This window comes from Hyperolius riggenbachi, chromosome 1 (assembly GCF_040937935.1).
Source record: "Hyperolius riggenbachi isolate aHypRig1 chromosome 1, aHypRig1.pri, whole genome shotgun sequence".
Taxonomy (NCBI): domain Eukaryota; kingdom Metazoa; phylum Chordata; class Amphibia; order Anura; family Hyperoliidae; genus Hyperolius; species Hyperolius riggenbachi.
Genome location: NC_090646.1, coordinates 465,556,310 through 465,572,449, shown reverse-complemented (window position 1 = coordinate 465,572,449; position 16,140 = coordinate 465,556,310). Strand labels below are relative to the sequence as shown.

Genomic DNA, 16,140 nt, shown 5'->3' with positions numbered 1-16,140 from the left:
AGCACCCCAGCACAGATGGCCAGAAGTAGTCCTGCCTCCCCCGCCCCCCCCCCCCCCCCCCCTCCCCCCCCCCCCACACACACACACCACTCCCCCAAGTATAGAGACAGCCAGAAGCAGCTCCCCTCTGCCCCAGATGATGTAGCCGCCTTCAGCATTGGTGACCAGATGTGGAAACCCAGTATAGATAGCAGAGTGACACCCCTCCTCCTAATATAGGGAGCCAGAAGTAGTCTTGGCTGGTAATGTGAGGAAAGGAGATGCTATAGTCCAGGATACGGGGACACTTGGAGATGGTAGAAAGCTGTGGAACCTGGAGAAGGGAGTTATTTTCTATGCTCTACTTGCGCTATTCTGCATCTCAGTAGGCCACCATGTCTCCTTATCACTGCCGGCCACTCAACACTGAACCTTCCCTGGTTACAGGCCCCATAGCAATCGCTATGGAGGCTATAGTGACCCATACGCTACTGATGAAATGACTGTATAAAGAATTGCAAAATGATTTATGCATCCTGCAAGACTAGGATTTTTTTTCCTGGTTGGCTTGAGACTTCAGGGGTAACTGAATTCCGAATAACGGGGTTTTACTGTGTAAATAAGCCTAAGTAAGCATTTTTAGTTAAAGGTATAGAGAACATTTTTAAAAGCATTTATACATAAGCTATTAATTATTCCTGACAAACATGTGTCAAGGGGTCTTTAAATGCTGTTATCCACAGCAAGGGAACTGCAAACCTCACCTTTCATAAATGTGTACATGAAGTAATAATGTCGAGAAACCCTAGTATTGACCAAGAAACCTTCATATAGTGCAAGGTATATTCTAAATTTGCACCTTCCATCAGGGCCAGTGCACACGAAAAACCTCTAGCAGATCTGCAAAACGCTAGAGGTTTTGAAGCAGATTTTAGAGCGATTCCTAGGCATGTTTAGAGAGATTTCTAAACATACCTAGCGGTTTTTGGAGCGGTTTTGTGTAGCAAATTTCATATATTGTTACAGTAAAGCTGTTACTGAACAGCTTCTGCTAACAAAAACGCCTGGAAAACCGCTCTGATCTAGCAGTTTTCAGAGCGGTTTTCCACTTTCCTATACTTTAAAGAGGAACTGTAACGTGAAAACGTCCCCTGGGGGGTACTCACCTCGGGTGGGGGAAGCCTCAGGATCCTAATGAGGGCTTCCCACGCCGTCCTCCGTCCCTCGGGGGGTCTCGCTGCAGCCCTCTGTACAGCGGGTGACGTCATTATTTACCTTCTCGGCTCCAGCGCAGGCGCTCTGACGGCTGTCGGCTCCGAAGGTAGGCGAAAATACCCGATCGCCGTCGGGGTCCGCTCTACTGCGCAGGCGCAAGTCTCCGGCGCCTGCGCAGTAGAGCGGACCCTAATGAGATCGGGTATTTCCGTCTACTTCGGAGCCGACAGCAGCCACAGCGCCCCCGCTGGAGCCTGCAAAGGTAAATATTGAAGTCACAGTCGGGTCTGTCGCCGGCTGTTCGGAGGGCTGCAGCGAGACCCCCGTGGGACAGAGGACTGGCGTGGAAGTCTCATTAGGATCCTGAGGCTTCCCACCCGAAGGTGAGTACCCCCCAGGGGCGTTTTTTAATGTTACAGAGTCTCTTTAATATTGAGGCAGAAACGCCTCAGAAATGTAAACAAAATGCTGCATCCTCCCGAGTTTGCGTTTGTGGAAAAAAAATAAACCGCTCTGGTGTGCACCAGCCCATTGAAATACATTCGCCAAGCAGTTTTCAAACAGCTAGCATTTTTAAAAACGTTCCAGAACTGCTCTGGTGTGCACCAGCCCTGAGGCCTGGAACCCACTGAAATCAGCAAACGCAAAACGCAACCGCTAGCGTTTTGTCTGAGCGGTTTGCAAGTGGATTCGTGTGCGTTTTTGGTCATGTTTTGCAACATTGTATTTTTTTGCCCAGCGGGTGCGTAGCGTTTTGCGTTTTGCGTTTTTATCCTGATTGGTCCTGTGAATTATTTTTCATTTTGTTACAGTGTGCTGAACCGCAAAACGCTAGCAAAACCGCTCAGTTTAGGTTTTGCTGAGTGTTTCCGCTAGCGGTTCAATACTTTACATTGAAGCGCTAACGCTCCCAAAATGCTGCAGGTCCTGCGTTTGCGTTTCTGAGAAACGCAAACGCTCCTGTGGAAGTTGCCCCATCCATTAACATTAGCCCAGCGTTTTGGCAAACTGCTAGCGTATCGCAGTGCTGCCAAAACGCTGCCAAAAGCGCTCCTGTGGGTTCCAGCCCTGATACAGAGTTCTGGGAATCCTGTACACTAAAGGTGCCCACACTTTTTCAGCTTGTGAGCTGCCTCAAAGTACAATCTACCTGTGGGTGCAAGCCACAACTGCAACAAAATAACATTTGCAGCAGTTATTTGGTTTATATCACTTTGTAACAGAAGGGAAGATTTCCTTTAACCCCATTTGTATAAAACAGACGATAATGCACAACTAATGTTTGCAAAATTCATGCATTAAGTATATTGTTGATATAAAAGAACTATTCATTTAGATTAAGAAAATCACAATTCTATATATTTTTTTGAATTTGCCATGTTGTGTAGCTTGTTAGTAGTTGACTTTTTCAACACGGAAGCCTATTAGAGGCACAGATGTGGCCTGTTTAGCATTATGTGAGGCCTTTAAATATCACAGGTAGTAGGCTGGAACGAGTGCTGCAGGTCAGAGTTGGAGAACTCTATTATTTTTTAGAGAAGGTCTCCGCTAATCTGAGATGCCATTTATGTGTGCCTTGGAAATGTGAACGGTGGTGATTTCATGAATGCATTGCAGTTAAGCATGGTGTTGTTTTCACCCTTTTGCTTTTCAGTGTTGTTCATTTTTTTATTTTTACAGTGCCAACATATTACATTCATTCATACCATTCATGTCTGTTCCTGTCCCTTCAGTAGCCCATTTCAGCTATTACTGAGCCACTGTGCTGCCCAGTGCTATGGGGTTTTATGAATAGTCTTTCATAAGCAGAAACATTTGATAGAAAACATGATTATGTTGCTAAAATACCCTTAGTTCAATATAAAAGTGCTATGAAATGACCTACTTAAAAGCTGTGTACAAACTTGAGAATTATTTATGATGATCCAACTATTATCTTCCACCTGCATAGCAATGCCCCACACAGATATGCATTCTCAGCTCTTCCAAGTGGCATATACAGTGCTGTATTAAGGGGGGGGGGGGGCAGACAACAGCAGGTAGCCATCCACTGTAGATGAATACAGTATCAATTGTGATTGCTATTACCCCAAACAGGGTCAGGTGTAGATCAAGAAGGATGCTTGTAGAAAGATTGGACTGTCATCTGAACCTATATTATTTAGTAATTTTGGTCAGCAGACATCTATTGTAGGTATTATTTATTTTATCATTAGAAATGAAAAGTGTTTCTTAAAAATGTGTATCATGTTTCCCCAAAAATAAGTCTTTAATTTTTGCTCCAAAATATGTTAGGACTTTTCAGGTGGTGTCTTATTATTCCCTGAACAACAAACAATATTCTTGAACAGTAAATCAACATTTATTGAAATATAATCATGTCATTCCGTTCTGTAATCATGTCATTCCGTTCTGGGTATTGCACAGATCAAAAACTGATCCTGTAAAAAACTGATCCATTTTCAGTTTCAAACTGATCAGTTTATTACATTGGGCATCTGTTTTTCATCTTTGTGTTCCATTCCCTATCGCCAAACACTCGATTATACCAGCCGGCATCGGCGTTTGTCCAGCCGATCTGGAATTTTCACAGGCAACTCAAATTTGTGTTTGCTTCATTGGAAAGGAACAAATGGACTGATGTGAATGTATCTCCCTTTGCTCTGCAAAGGGGGCAGAATGGTGGCGTAGTGGATAGAGCTCTCGTCTTGCATCGCTGGGTCCCCGGTTCGAATCCCAGCCAGGGCACTATCTGCAAGGAGTCTGTATGTTCTCCCAGTGTCTGTGTGGGTGTCTTCCCACATCCCAAAAACCTGCAGATAAGTTAATTAGCTTCCCCCTAATAATGTCCCTAAACTATGATTGGCATATGACTATGGTAGGGGTTAGATTGTGCGCCCCTTTGAGGGACAGTTATTGACAGAACTATATATACTTTGTAAAGTGCTGCGGAAGATGTCAGCACTATTTAAATAATAATAGGATCCGTTACGCTCTGCTAAAACAGAAGGTTTTTTTTTTTTTTTGTGACAATGTGAACCCAGCCCTACTCTTGAAACCCTGAATTCCATCATTAATTTCTTGTTGCTCTATTTCCTTTTCCCATGTACAATAATCTACATTTGCCCAAAGTCTGGCACTTGCCAACCATTATTGTTTTGTATTGAGTTGCATGATGTTTTGATTGTGATTCTATTGGGCATTTCTACTTTCCTTGGTAAAGGGTTTATTTGTTCTACATTGTTTCTCCAGCAGGCTTATTTTTGGAGCAAGGCTTATATTTTGAATATCCTCAAAAATCCTAAACATTTTTCTAGAGCTTATTTTGAGGGTATGTCCAAATTCTTTCAGTGTAATTTATCTTTAATCTACTGTCTAGAGGCCCATACACACGTCGGATTTTAGCGAACGACCCGTCGTTTGAACGTTCCGTCGTTCGGACGCTTTCGCGTCAAATCCGACGTGTGTACAGACTATCGTTCGGGTGATAAGACTGGTTACCAGCGATCCGCCCGGCGGAGTGCACCAGAAGTGTGGTGTGCCAAGACTTTTACTTTTACCCCTTTGTGTCAAGGGGTCTGCAAGGTCTACATATAGAAAATGATCGGCACGACTCGAAGCAGCAAATTAAGCTCTTTTATTACATAAGGTAAAAAGGCAGCAGTGAGAGACCACTATTTCAGGCTAACAAGCCTTTTCAAACTGCATAAGTCTCTTGGCTCACTACTTCGAATGGTGCCAACCATTTTCTGCATATGTACTGTAATTCAACTTGCATCTGTCAGGTTAACCGGTCTCCATGTGCCACTTGTCACATGATCACAGAACGCCAATAACTGTTTGTTCAGCAGCATCCATGTGAAGCCCCCCCCCCCCCCCCCTCTCTGTTTCTCCAACCCAATATGTAAAATGTATACTGCTACTACAACAAATGGGTTGAAAACCATGTAAGATATGATAAATGCCTCCTAAAGGAAGATTATGTGGAGAAATAGAAGATGCAGTGTGTCTAAAATGAAATGTTTCTTTGATTAAAACAATGGTTACTTTCTGTACTTTATATGCAAACACACATACTAATCCCATGAAATACTGCCATAGAGCAAGTATGTTTTAAAAATAATGCATTGAATAGAGTTATCAATTGTTTTGCATAGTGCATTCAAAGGAAAAAAACCTACATCAAATCAATATCTGTTATAACCAGAGTGGAATATTTTACAGCCATGGTTAAACAGTTATCTCCAGCAAGGGCTAATGGTCAATGGGTAATATGGTATAATAATTAAAAACCTGTTTTTTTAATCAAATCAGCTAGGTTAGAGAAATGAAACCGAGTTAGGAAAAGTGACTAGCAAGCTGCGGTCTCTGAATTTCAGTATGAAAATAAATCTTATACTGTGACATGGCTGAGCACTGGAACACAAAACAAGGTAGTCTTATTGCATCAACAAGGTCTCCCACAGGCAGCAACTTCAAGGCAGACAGGAGTTTCCAGGTGTGTCATCCAAGCTCTTCCACAGAAGCAAAAAGAAACTGCAATATTAAAGACATAACACAGCGGTTGGCTAGGGAGACAGCACAGCATATGAAAGACCTCATGCTAGTTTCCTTTCACAGTTAGAAGATGTCCAGTCGCATCATCAGCTCAGACATGTAGAAATCCAAGATAGCTTTGCACAAACCCTCTACAGCCTAGGTTCACAATATGTGGTACACATACCTCAGGGGTGCTTGATAAAGTTGATTACATATAACAAATGTTGTGTTTTAGAACATTTTTAGTTATATGTAACTAAATCTCAATATGCAGTTTAGATGATTAAAAGCAACAGGGAATGATTGGAAATGATGTACACATAATAAAGGTGTACTGTTAATAAATGTTTATGTGCCATGGGATCATTTGAGATATTACTAATTCCAGGGGGTACTTAGTAAGCACAGGCTTTCATAAAGGGTAAATATCAAATAGTGTAGAGAATTACTGCTCTACAGTCCAAAGAAATATGGTCAAAAATAGTCTTCATAGAAGACTTGACTAAAAGCCAACACAAGAACTCAGGAGTAAATACAAATGTTATGCATAGTGTGGTGCAGTCAGGGAGGTATGTGATAAGTCCCACAATGCAGATGGCAATGACCCCAGACATAAAGAGTCGAACCAATCATTTCTGAGAGACCCAATAATTTTCACTTCTGTACAAAATCGATCAGAAACCTGATTACCTGAAAATTATAAATGTCGACCCATCGATCTGATGGGAAATTGTCTTGTGTGCCAGGCATAACAGCAGTTTTTCTCAATGATATTACAGTGTGTTTATGCCACACAGTGTTTGCAGAGTACCCCTGATAGTAAATAGCATCTTAAATACCCTTTGACATGTTCATTTGTTCGGCGTATTCACTGGAACCGTTTTATACTAGTATGATCCAATTTTGCCCGATTGCAATTGTCCCACATGCTGTATTTCATTGCAAAACGCAGTTGCAGAAAAATTGCAAAGAAATCACACTTCGTTTGCGATTTTCAGTATAAAACATCCCTCAATGCTTTACAGATCTCTGTATGCTTTTAATTAATTAAAATATTTATCCAGACTTATTTTTGTACGAGTCACCATATTTTTTATTCACAAACTTACTGTATAAAAACTGTCCATGACAAGTTCATGTACCCCCTGATCCAAACCCAAGTACCCCGAGCCATAGGGCCCCATGTATTTAAATCCTTGGTTTAAGAGTACTGATGCTGTATTAAAGGGAAAAGGTGGGTTCGCATTCTACGTTTTTGTTTTTCTGTAATGTTGTGTGTGGTCTGTCAGTATGTTTTTATTTAATTTTTTTTTCTTCCTTGCAGTAAAACGGAATCTACTGATCGGAAAAAACAGATTTCCAAAAAGCAGAAGAGCACAAAGATTCTTGTTCGAAATGTACCTTTCCAGGCTACTGTTAAGGAAATCCGAGAGCTGTTCAGGTTAGCGAACCGTTCATGCTGTCTTGCTGTAGCGCAATGTGTTCACCAGGGGGAGCTCTGGTACTGTGCTTGTGGACAATGCTTTGGAATTTTGGTGTATATGAGCAGATACATACATTAGTATGCTGTGTGTAATGTTACAGCATCTTGTCATCTTATTACTACCTGATTGTGAATTTCTGCGTATTGTGTTGTGCAGTGTGTGTAGCGTTGTATGCAATGGAATGGAGTGTCCTTGCATCTTTATTTTCCTGACACTATTTGGCTACACTGCAGTGTTCACGCTTGACTATCTTTGTTGTTCTCTGTGTCCTTGGCATGCAGTGAAGACACATTGTGTGGACTAAACACTATTTTTGAAGATCTCAGGGGGGATAGCATCTTTTGAGGTGTTCAGGGGTCTCTGAAAGGAGTTTGGATGTAAGGTTTAATGTCTGGGGCAGTAAAGGGTTTTCTCATAAGAGAGACATTCCTAGAAGGATTTAATGCATCCTGCATTTGTTATGTTATTTTCTTGTAACAGGATTATTGCCTGTAGCATGAACATAGGTGGAGGAGAGAGCCAGACCTGGTGAGAGGAGGTCACAGAAATAGATTTCATACATTCTTCTGAAAACTGCCGTATTATTGTGCTTCATGGCAGTCAAAGTCGTTCTAAAATGTAAAGCAGGTGCTAATGTGAACCAATGGAGCAATGGGTGGAAATGCCACATTATTCTCATAAACCAAGATTATGAGGCCAGACCAGGGATGTAAGTAGAGGGGAGCAGCCCCAGCGATAGTGTGTGTTGGGGGGGAAGCAGAGCTGATTTGGGGCCCTAACTACAAACCTTCTCTTCCTCGGCTACACAAGTTATGGGCGTGAAGATTATGATGGCCACACTTGTTTTATGACCCTTGTGAGATGGGCCCCAAGGGGAGGCAAGGAAAGGGGTGGGGAACATTGGGGGTCCCCATCAAAGTTTCACTGGGGGGCCCCATGAATTGTAGTAATGCTACTGGGCCAGACTGTTCTAGTGCAGGGCAAAAGCCCCCCATACATACCAGAGGGCGGTCAGACATGCAGGAAAGAGAAAAAAATTCATAAACGTCCATACAGCATTCTATAAATTTGAAGATAATTTAAATATCTACCAAAGGAGCGTAGAATGACACTTTTGTAGCTTATCCATTTTTTTGGGGTGGGGAAGCGAAGTGACTGGAAAAGATTTTCTGACTTTTAATGGTTCTTCATGGTCTCCCAGTAGTGTCTTTCGGTACCTACGGACTGGAGACCATGACCAGATCTCGCTGAATAACAGCCAGATGGGGCAACTGTCTCCTCTCTGCTGAGAACACCAGGCTCAGCAATGGGCTAATGCTTCCTTTTGCATGGCTTTGCAGAATTCCAATAGTCCAGCGCTATCAGAAATTCATTTATATAAATGTTGCAGTTGTCCACAAAGAGCTGAACATTTGTGCTTTGCTTTCTGACCCATATACCTGTACAAGTGCTGTATGGAACATACTGGAGAGATGTGACTATAGCTTCACATCCGAGTATTTTTCCCATAAATGTGCTCTTTGTGTTCTCCTAATACATCTGTGTGTAAAGCTACACGGACATATTCTTAATAATTGTCACCCAGTAAGATGGCTTTGGAACTACCGGTAATTATGAATGACCGTTGTGCCAACATATTGCTTGGCAACCTTTTCTATTTGGTGCAGAGGAGGGGGAAGGGCCACTACGGGACTTCAGTAGAAACACCGTAGAAGAGATTGGTTGTTAGTGATCACATGTGACAGATCACTAATAATTCTAATGTCATTGCCATGTGGGTATGTCTGTACACTCGCTCTATTAGCTATGTACACACCATACAATTTTGTGTTAGATAGATGGTTCGATAGATAATTTCCGACATGTCAGATCTTATTTTTGGTCGTTTTTCTGATCGATTTCTCATAGAAGTGAATGGAAATAGATAGGAAAAGATAACGGAGTTGAATCGAAAATCGATCGTAAAATCGAATTGGAAATCGATTGGACGGAAAATCGACCGAAAAAATGCATCGTGTGTACCCAGCATAAAAGTAGCCACCCAAGTGTCTATTTTCCCAGAAGATTTAATCACTAAACAAATCTGCTAGAAATCGATGCCCCGACCTGGTTACCTGATCATAATTTTGATCCTTTTTTTGACTGAAATGGAGAATTTTTGATTGAACAGGGTGTTGGGCGTGAAGGGCAGTGTTCGACGGCCCACCGCATGCTGAACTCTATTGAAGGGCTTTGTGCACTAGGTTCAAGGAATACATCCCTCTCCAATCACATTTATATCAGAGAGGGATGTATTTTTTTCCTGCCACATTGGGTAGCAACCTACAAATGTATTTCAAACTTAAAGGAGTTCTGTGGAGGGTACTAAAAACAAAAAACTGACACGTACCTGGGGCTTCTATCGGCCCCTTGCAGCTGTCATGTCCCACGCCGTCCTCCTACGATCCTCCGTTTCCTGCCTCCAGTCCCAGTCTAATTATGCTTCTAGCTAAACTGCGCCTGTGCAGTAAGCTCCTGATGATGCGCTGGAGCAAGCAGTATTCGTCTACTTAGACGAATAGTTACACTGGATCGGCGGCGGGGAACGGAGAGTCGTAGGAGGATGCTGCTAAGCATGACAGTTGCAGAGGGCTGATAGAAGCCCCAGGTAAGTGTTAGTTTTTGTTTTTATTAGACTCCACAGAACCCCTTTAAGAGAAAGGTATCAATGAGGGGAAAATTGGAAGTTTTGAGGAGTACTAAGGACTTTGCAAACTAGAGTTATGCTGTGTTCACATAAGGACCATTTTGGGGGAAAAAATATATATACGGTAGGTTACCTGAAGTGAAATGTATCCTAATCAGAAAAATATTAGTATGTACATTCCCATTCCTACTTTGAACTAGGCTGTGCTCCTTTTTTCTTTTCTCACTGAGAGGGTCAAAAATCCATAGCACCATTTATCTCTTAATTTGGGCAGTTGGACTGTAGCATAACTTTCATTGATAACTAATTAAGGGTCATAAAACTCCTGTGGGGCTAAGAAAAACGCACCTGAGTGCAGGGAACAGAGAAGTTGAGTACTTCCAGATTGGTCTGTGTGGGAGCTGAATAACATTATGAAAACACTGCCTAAACAACCCTAAAACCATGAAGTGAACATGTTAATAGCTATTATTATCTGTGTAATATATAGAGTCTCCAGACACCTGTACTTCTTACTGTACCCGCTTCTCCCTTCATCTTGCAACTATAGCCAATGTTTGCAGCTTTGGTGGGATCTTCAGGCCGCGTGCACTATCCATCCGCCCACCCTCTTTGCACGCGCTCCCACATGGTTGTGTGTTAGATAGTATTCCAGTTGCTGGTTGCCTAGATAAATATGACAAGGTAGAATCGTATATAGCCTCACTAACTGCTGTCCTCCCTCTGTGCAGCACATTTGGTGAATTGAAGACTGTACGGCTGCCAAAAAAGATGGCCGGAACAGGAGCACACCGCGGTTTTGGCTTTGTAGATTTTGTAACAAAGCAAGATGCAAAGGTAAGTAAAGGGAGTCTGGGATAAGGCATTGATTTACTACTGATTTATACATTTATGAAACCAATGCATTAAAATTCCCCCATATGTACCTCTCACTTTCATTAAATAATGATGAAGATAATGAGGCTCTTTGCACGCTAACAGTACTCAGTTACTGTCTGTCTGCATGCATTTTTCTCACACACCCTCACAGGTCTTGTCCCATCTCTTGTTCCCACCTTTTATTCTGTGGCATCTCGGCTAGTCTTTTCTGCAGCTCTTTGCCTTCATCTCATCTTCTGCGCCTTCATTTTTTTTTCTTCCCTCCAGACATGGGGATCCTGTTCTCAAACCCCCACCTCTCCCTAAATAGCTGTTTTCACACTGCCTGTTTCCCAATTAACAAGTGATGCATCTGTGTAAATAAACAGGCGGAGGGGGTGATGTTTAGATGCTGTTTATGTTGAACAAGATCTCCCAATTACATCCTCATTTGTACTCTTCCATTCTCAGTTCTGGTAATATTTGGCTCACACTGTGTCTCGACCTGGTCTCCTTGTCTTCACCAACTGTTATGCCACAGCCTCTGCTCCCTCTAGCACAAGACACAAGCATAGTCAACCTGTGACCCATGAACAAAGCATGCTTTTCTTTTACATCCATGGAGATCAGGAGGCATCATCCTTGAGCTTTTCAGACACATACAATGTTATGCTTTTATATTCTACTTTTACATCTTTGACATGTTTTGTTCAAGCGATCTCTGTAAAGGGGACTCTGTTAAGGTAAAGACTGTTCTCACAGAAGGAGAATCCTTTAAACTGGCCACATGTAGAATTCTGATTGTACAGCCTGCTAAAGTTAGATTGAATGGAAGAAAATGAAAATATTTAGCATTTCATTCTTTAACTATTGAAAATAGGAAATTATAACTTGCATGACCTACTTTGTGGTCTATACAATTCTGCCTAAGCTTTGTAGCTTATATGGTCATATATATTGCTATGTTTGTACAGCGGTGTTACTATTGTATACTAGTTTTATACATTTATATAATGCCTACACTTTCACAGTGCTATACGGAGGAAAACAGCCAACACATCATCTACTTTCTGTCAGTGAGGCTCACAGTCTCTTGTGCATACCACAGTCTAGAGCCAATTTGGGGGACATCCAACTAGCCAACTTGTTTGATTTTGGGATATAGAGAAACCAGAACATCTGGAGGAAACGCATGCAAAAAAATGAATAACAAAATTGATTCATTAAAATCATAATACTATTATTATTACTACAGCTAGAAGCAACAAAAATACTTAAGTAGAGGTACGCCTCTAGGTCATCCATTGGCTTAGCACATTCTTCTGGAGGCGACCACTGCTGTCCGGAACCCTCTTTATGATCATGACTGCACACCACTTCATACACAAGCGCGGCCATACCACTCCTTTGCAAGTATAACTGCACCTGTGTAGTAACATGGTGCATGTATGAGAAGTGCGGCCACAATAACCTATTCAATGAGCTCTTATGTTCTTGGGGTTTGATCACAGCGATGGTGTTGTGCCAGGTGGACTTGGGAAGTATCTATATTTTTATGCTCAGCAATTCCTATTACTAAGCTGAGCGGTCTTTAGCACCACATATCACTTATAACCTAAGTGATTACATCGTTTTTAATTTTTCTGTGAGGGGGAATGAACCTCTTATCCTTGAAATAGCCTTTTTATTTATTAATTTTTACAAACCATGTTTAAAATAAAAAGGCATCAGAAAAAGAAATTGTTGCTAAAAAAAGCCCCGTACTTAGCTGATATGAGTTATCACCTGGATAGTGCAGGTACATAGTTCGGCGCTCATCTGCCTTTAATTTTTTTCCAACAAACAGCACATCTCACATCCAAAATCACCGTTTTAATTAGGAGAAAAGAACATCATGATGATAAATAAGCACGTTTTTTTTTTCTCATGTGACTGGGTTTGTTAATTTTTGCCCAACACACTTACGTTGATTGAATTTGGTGAATTCTTACTTGCTTGAGTTAAACAGTCACCGCATGTTCCTAGTGTGAAATGTTTACTGTGGAATTTGCAGGCCACATAAACCAACAAAAGCCAGGGTGACATATCTTAATGTCTTCTAAGGTGCATACACATGATAGATGGAACTCGTTTGTGTGGTCTCGGTCAAAAATCATGTCTGTGTACAAGTGTCTCCAGAGCTCGTTTAAAAGGAAACCATACAGTGGCAGCCATCTTCATGACTGGCTGTCCTGCTGAGCTTTTGGCTTAATTTATGGGGCGTTTTTTGGGTCACACACAGTGGTATAGCAATAGGGGATGCAGAGGTCGCACCGGGCCTTTGAGCCAGAGGGGGCCCCAAGGGTCCCTTACTCAACCACAGTATTAGCCCTGTGCTGGTAATAATCTGGAAAACAAAACCCCAAGCACATTATTGTCCTTCTTACCTTGTCTGCCAGAACCAGCTCCAATGTGTGTCGCACCGTTGTCACTCCTCATTTTAATAGACTCATTACTTTGCTATAGAGGAGTAAGGCCTCTGTACCGTTCCCGGAACGTGATCCCATTTGGGGGACAGCCATTGTGTGTATGTATGCATCTTCAGTGTTCCTGGAATCTTTGATTGTATCAGCATAGTCTTTTTAGTGTTATCTTGTGGATTTTTTTGCAGTTTTCAAATTATGCACCTTCATATTGTCCCAACACAGAGAGCGTTTAATGCCCTTTGTCACAGCACACATTTGTATGGGCGAAGGCTGGTCCTGGAATGGGCAGACACAGAGGAAAGTGTGGAGAATCTGAGAAGAAAGACAGCAGAGCACTACCATGGTAAGCAACATACCGGTGAAACCAACCTAATATTTCTAGGCAACTGTCCCGGTTTCTTGCAGATTTATATTATCAATCATTGGCTTTTGTTCTATACATATCTCTGCTGATCTAACCAGAATCATTTACTTGTATCAAGTAAAGGCAAACATAAGCTTACATTAAAGTGTTACAATTCCATGAATCAGCATTCTCTGGAAACATTGTCTGCATGGCACCTACATTGCCATACTGATTCTCGGGGAAGCAATCTTCTCTAGTGGTTAGGCTATGCTGGCCCAATGATGGACGCTACATGAGCACTGGCTATGATGTACTCTGGTTTTGGCCACTTATTGGTTTTCTAATGTAATAATACAGCAAATGGAATGACCATGTTACAAGTTACCAAATGCCACTAAATGCAGTGTATGTAGCACCAGTGCCCCAACAGCTTCAAATAAGGTTAAACAAAAAAAATAAACTAGAGGGTATGTGTTTGTTGTTTCCCAAAATATTACAGCTCCATTGTCATCGGATGTGGCTTACTTGATTGTTGCACAATATCACAGGATTCCATTGCCATACTTGTGTTTCTTCAGACCAAGCGCTTTCATTACAGCGCAGGAGATTTGGGCGCAGCCGGCGCCACCATAGGCTGTAATAGGAATTACAGCTATAGCAGCGCACACAGAGTAACTCCGGCGCCGTCAGAAGACGGAGCTGAAGTTACTTATAAAACACTATAATTCGGCCTGCAGCAATTGCTGGAAGCTGAATTATTTCATTCCCCACCATCCATGGCGGCCTGGAGGGGGAATAGTATTTAACACGACCGGGAACTTGTGCAACAGCAGGATAAGCCATACCGGCTGTATCCTGCGCCCAAGTCTCCAGCGCCGATTCCTCTCCTGCGTTCAAGTCTCCCGAGCCGATTTATATGTATCCCTTCAGACTCATATGGCTACAAAGCTGCCTCCTGAAGTTGATGTTGACCAGTACATTCTCTCATATATTATCTTTCTGTCTTTAGTACATGAACTATGGTTAATCTAGGACTTCTATAGAGATTAAATGCTACATAAACTGATCATTTGTAGTAAAGTAATATAGTGTTCCTGTTTTGTGCACCCAGACAGAGGATAGGAATGTTTGTGTTAAGAGATGGAGGAGTGGAAGGTTGGGTTTGCTTGTTAAAGGGAACCTGAAGTATAAGACCTATAGAAGCTGCCACATCTATTTCCTTTTAAACAATACTAGTTTTCTGGCAGTGCTGCTGACTTTCCTGGTCAAGTACAGTGGCTTGCAAAAGTATTCGGACCCCTTGAAGTTTTCCACATTTTGTCACATTACTGCCACAAACCTGAATCAATTTTATTGGAATTCCACGTGAAAGACCAATACAAAGTGGTGTACACGTGAGAAGTGGAATGAAAATCATACATGATTCCAAACATTTTTTACAAATCAATAACTGCAAAGTGGGGTGTGCGTAATTATTCAGCCCCCTTTGGTCTGAGTGCATTCAGTTGCCCATAGACATTACCTGATGAGTGCTAATGACTAAAAAGAGTGCACCTGTGTGTAATCTAATGTCAGTACAAATACAGCTGCTCTGTGATGGCCTCAGAGTTTGCCTAAGAGAATCTTGGGAGCAACAACACCGTGAAGTCCAAAGAAGACACCAGACAGGTCAGGGATAAAGCTATTGAGAAATTTAAAGCAGGCTTAGGCTACAAAAAGATTTCCAATGCCTTGAACATCCCACGGAGCACTGTTCAAGCGATCATTCAGAAATGGAAGGAGTATGGCACAACTGTAAACCTACCAAGACAAGGCCATGTACTCAAACTCACAGGCCGAACAAGGAGTGCGCTGATCAGAAATGCAGTCAAGAGGCCCATGGTGCCTCTGGATGAGCTGCAGAGATCTGCAGCTCAGGTGGGGGGATCTGTCCATTGGACAACTATTAGCCGTGCACTGCACAAAGTTGGCTCTTATGGAAGGATAACTAGATGAAAGCCATTGTTAACAGAAAAGCATAAGAAGTCCCGTTTCCAGTTTGCCACAAGCCATGTAGGGGAAACAGCAAACATGTTAAAGAAGGTGCTCTGGTCGGATGAGATCAAAATGGAACTTTTTGGCCAAAATGCAAAACGCTACGTGTGGCAGAAAACTAACACTGCAGATCACTCAGAAAACACCATCCCCACTGTCAAATATGGTGGTCTCAGCATCATGCTCTGGGGTTGCTTCTCTTCAGCAGGGACAGGGAAGCTGGTCAAAGTTGATGGGAAGAGGGATGGAGCCAAATACAGGGCAATCTTGGAAGAAAACCTCTTGGAGTCTGCAAAAGACTTGAGACTGGGGCGGAGGTTCACCTTCCAGCAGGACAACGACACTAAAGATAAAGCCAGGGCAACAATGGAATGGTTTAAAACAAAACATATCCATGTGTTAGAATGGCCCAGTCAAAGTCCAGATCTAAATCCAATCGAGAATCTGTGGCAAGATCTGAAAACTGCTGTTCACAAACGCTGTCCATCTAATCTGACTGAGCTGGAGCTGTTTTGCCAAGAACAATGGGCAAGG

At 42.2% G+C, this 16,140-nt stretch overlaps 1 protein-coding gene across 6 annotated transcripts in view; it reads left to right on the top strand.

Annotated features, from left to right (window-relative positions):
* RBM19 (RNA binding motif protein 19) overlaps positions 1–16,140 on the top strand; it is a 253,651-nt gene that overhangs the window by 72,734 nt on the left and 164,777 nt on the right. For all 6 annotated transcript variants that reach the window (XR_011021994.1, XR_011021996.1, XR_011021997.1 and 3 more), the window contains exons 21-23: positions 7,058–7,174; positions 10,635–10,740; positions 13,449–13,569. Coding sequence is in view for 3 of the 6 variants with exons in the window: in XM_068239762.1 (XP_068095863.1) it covers positions 7,058–7,174; positions 10,635–10,740; positions 13,449–13,569 (344 nt within the window). In the remaining 3 variants the exon portion in view is untranslated. The remainder of the gene's footprint in view (positions 1–7,057; positions 7,175–10,634; positions 10,741–13,448; positions 13,570–16,140) is intronic.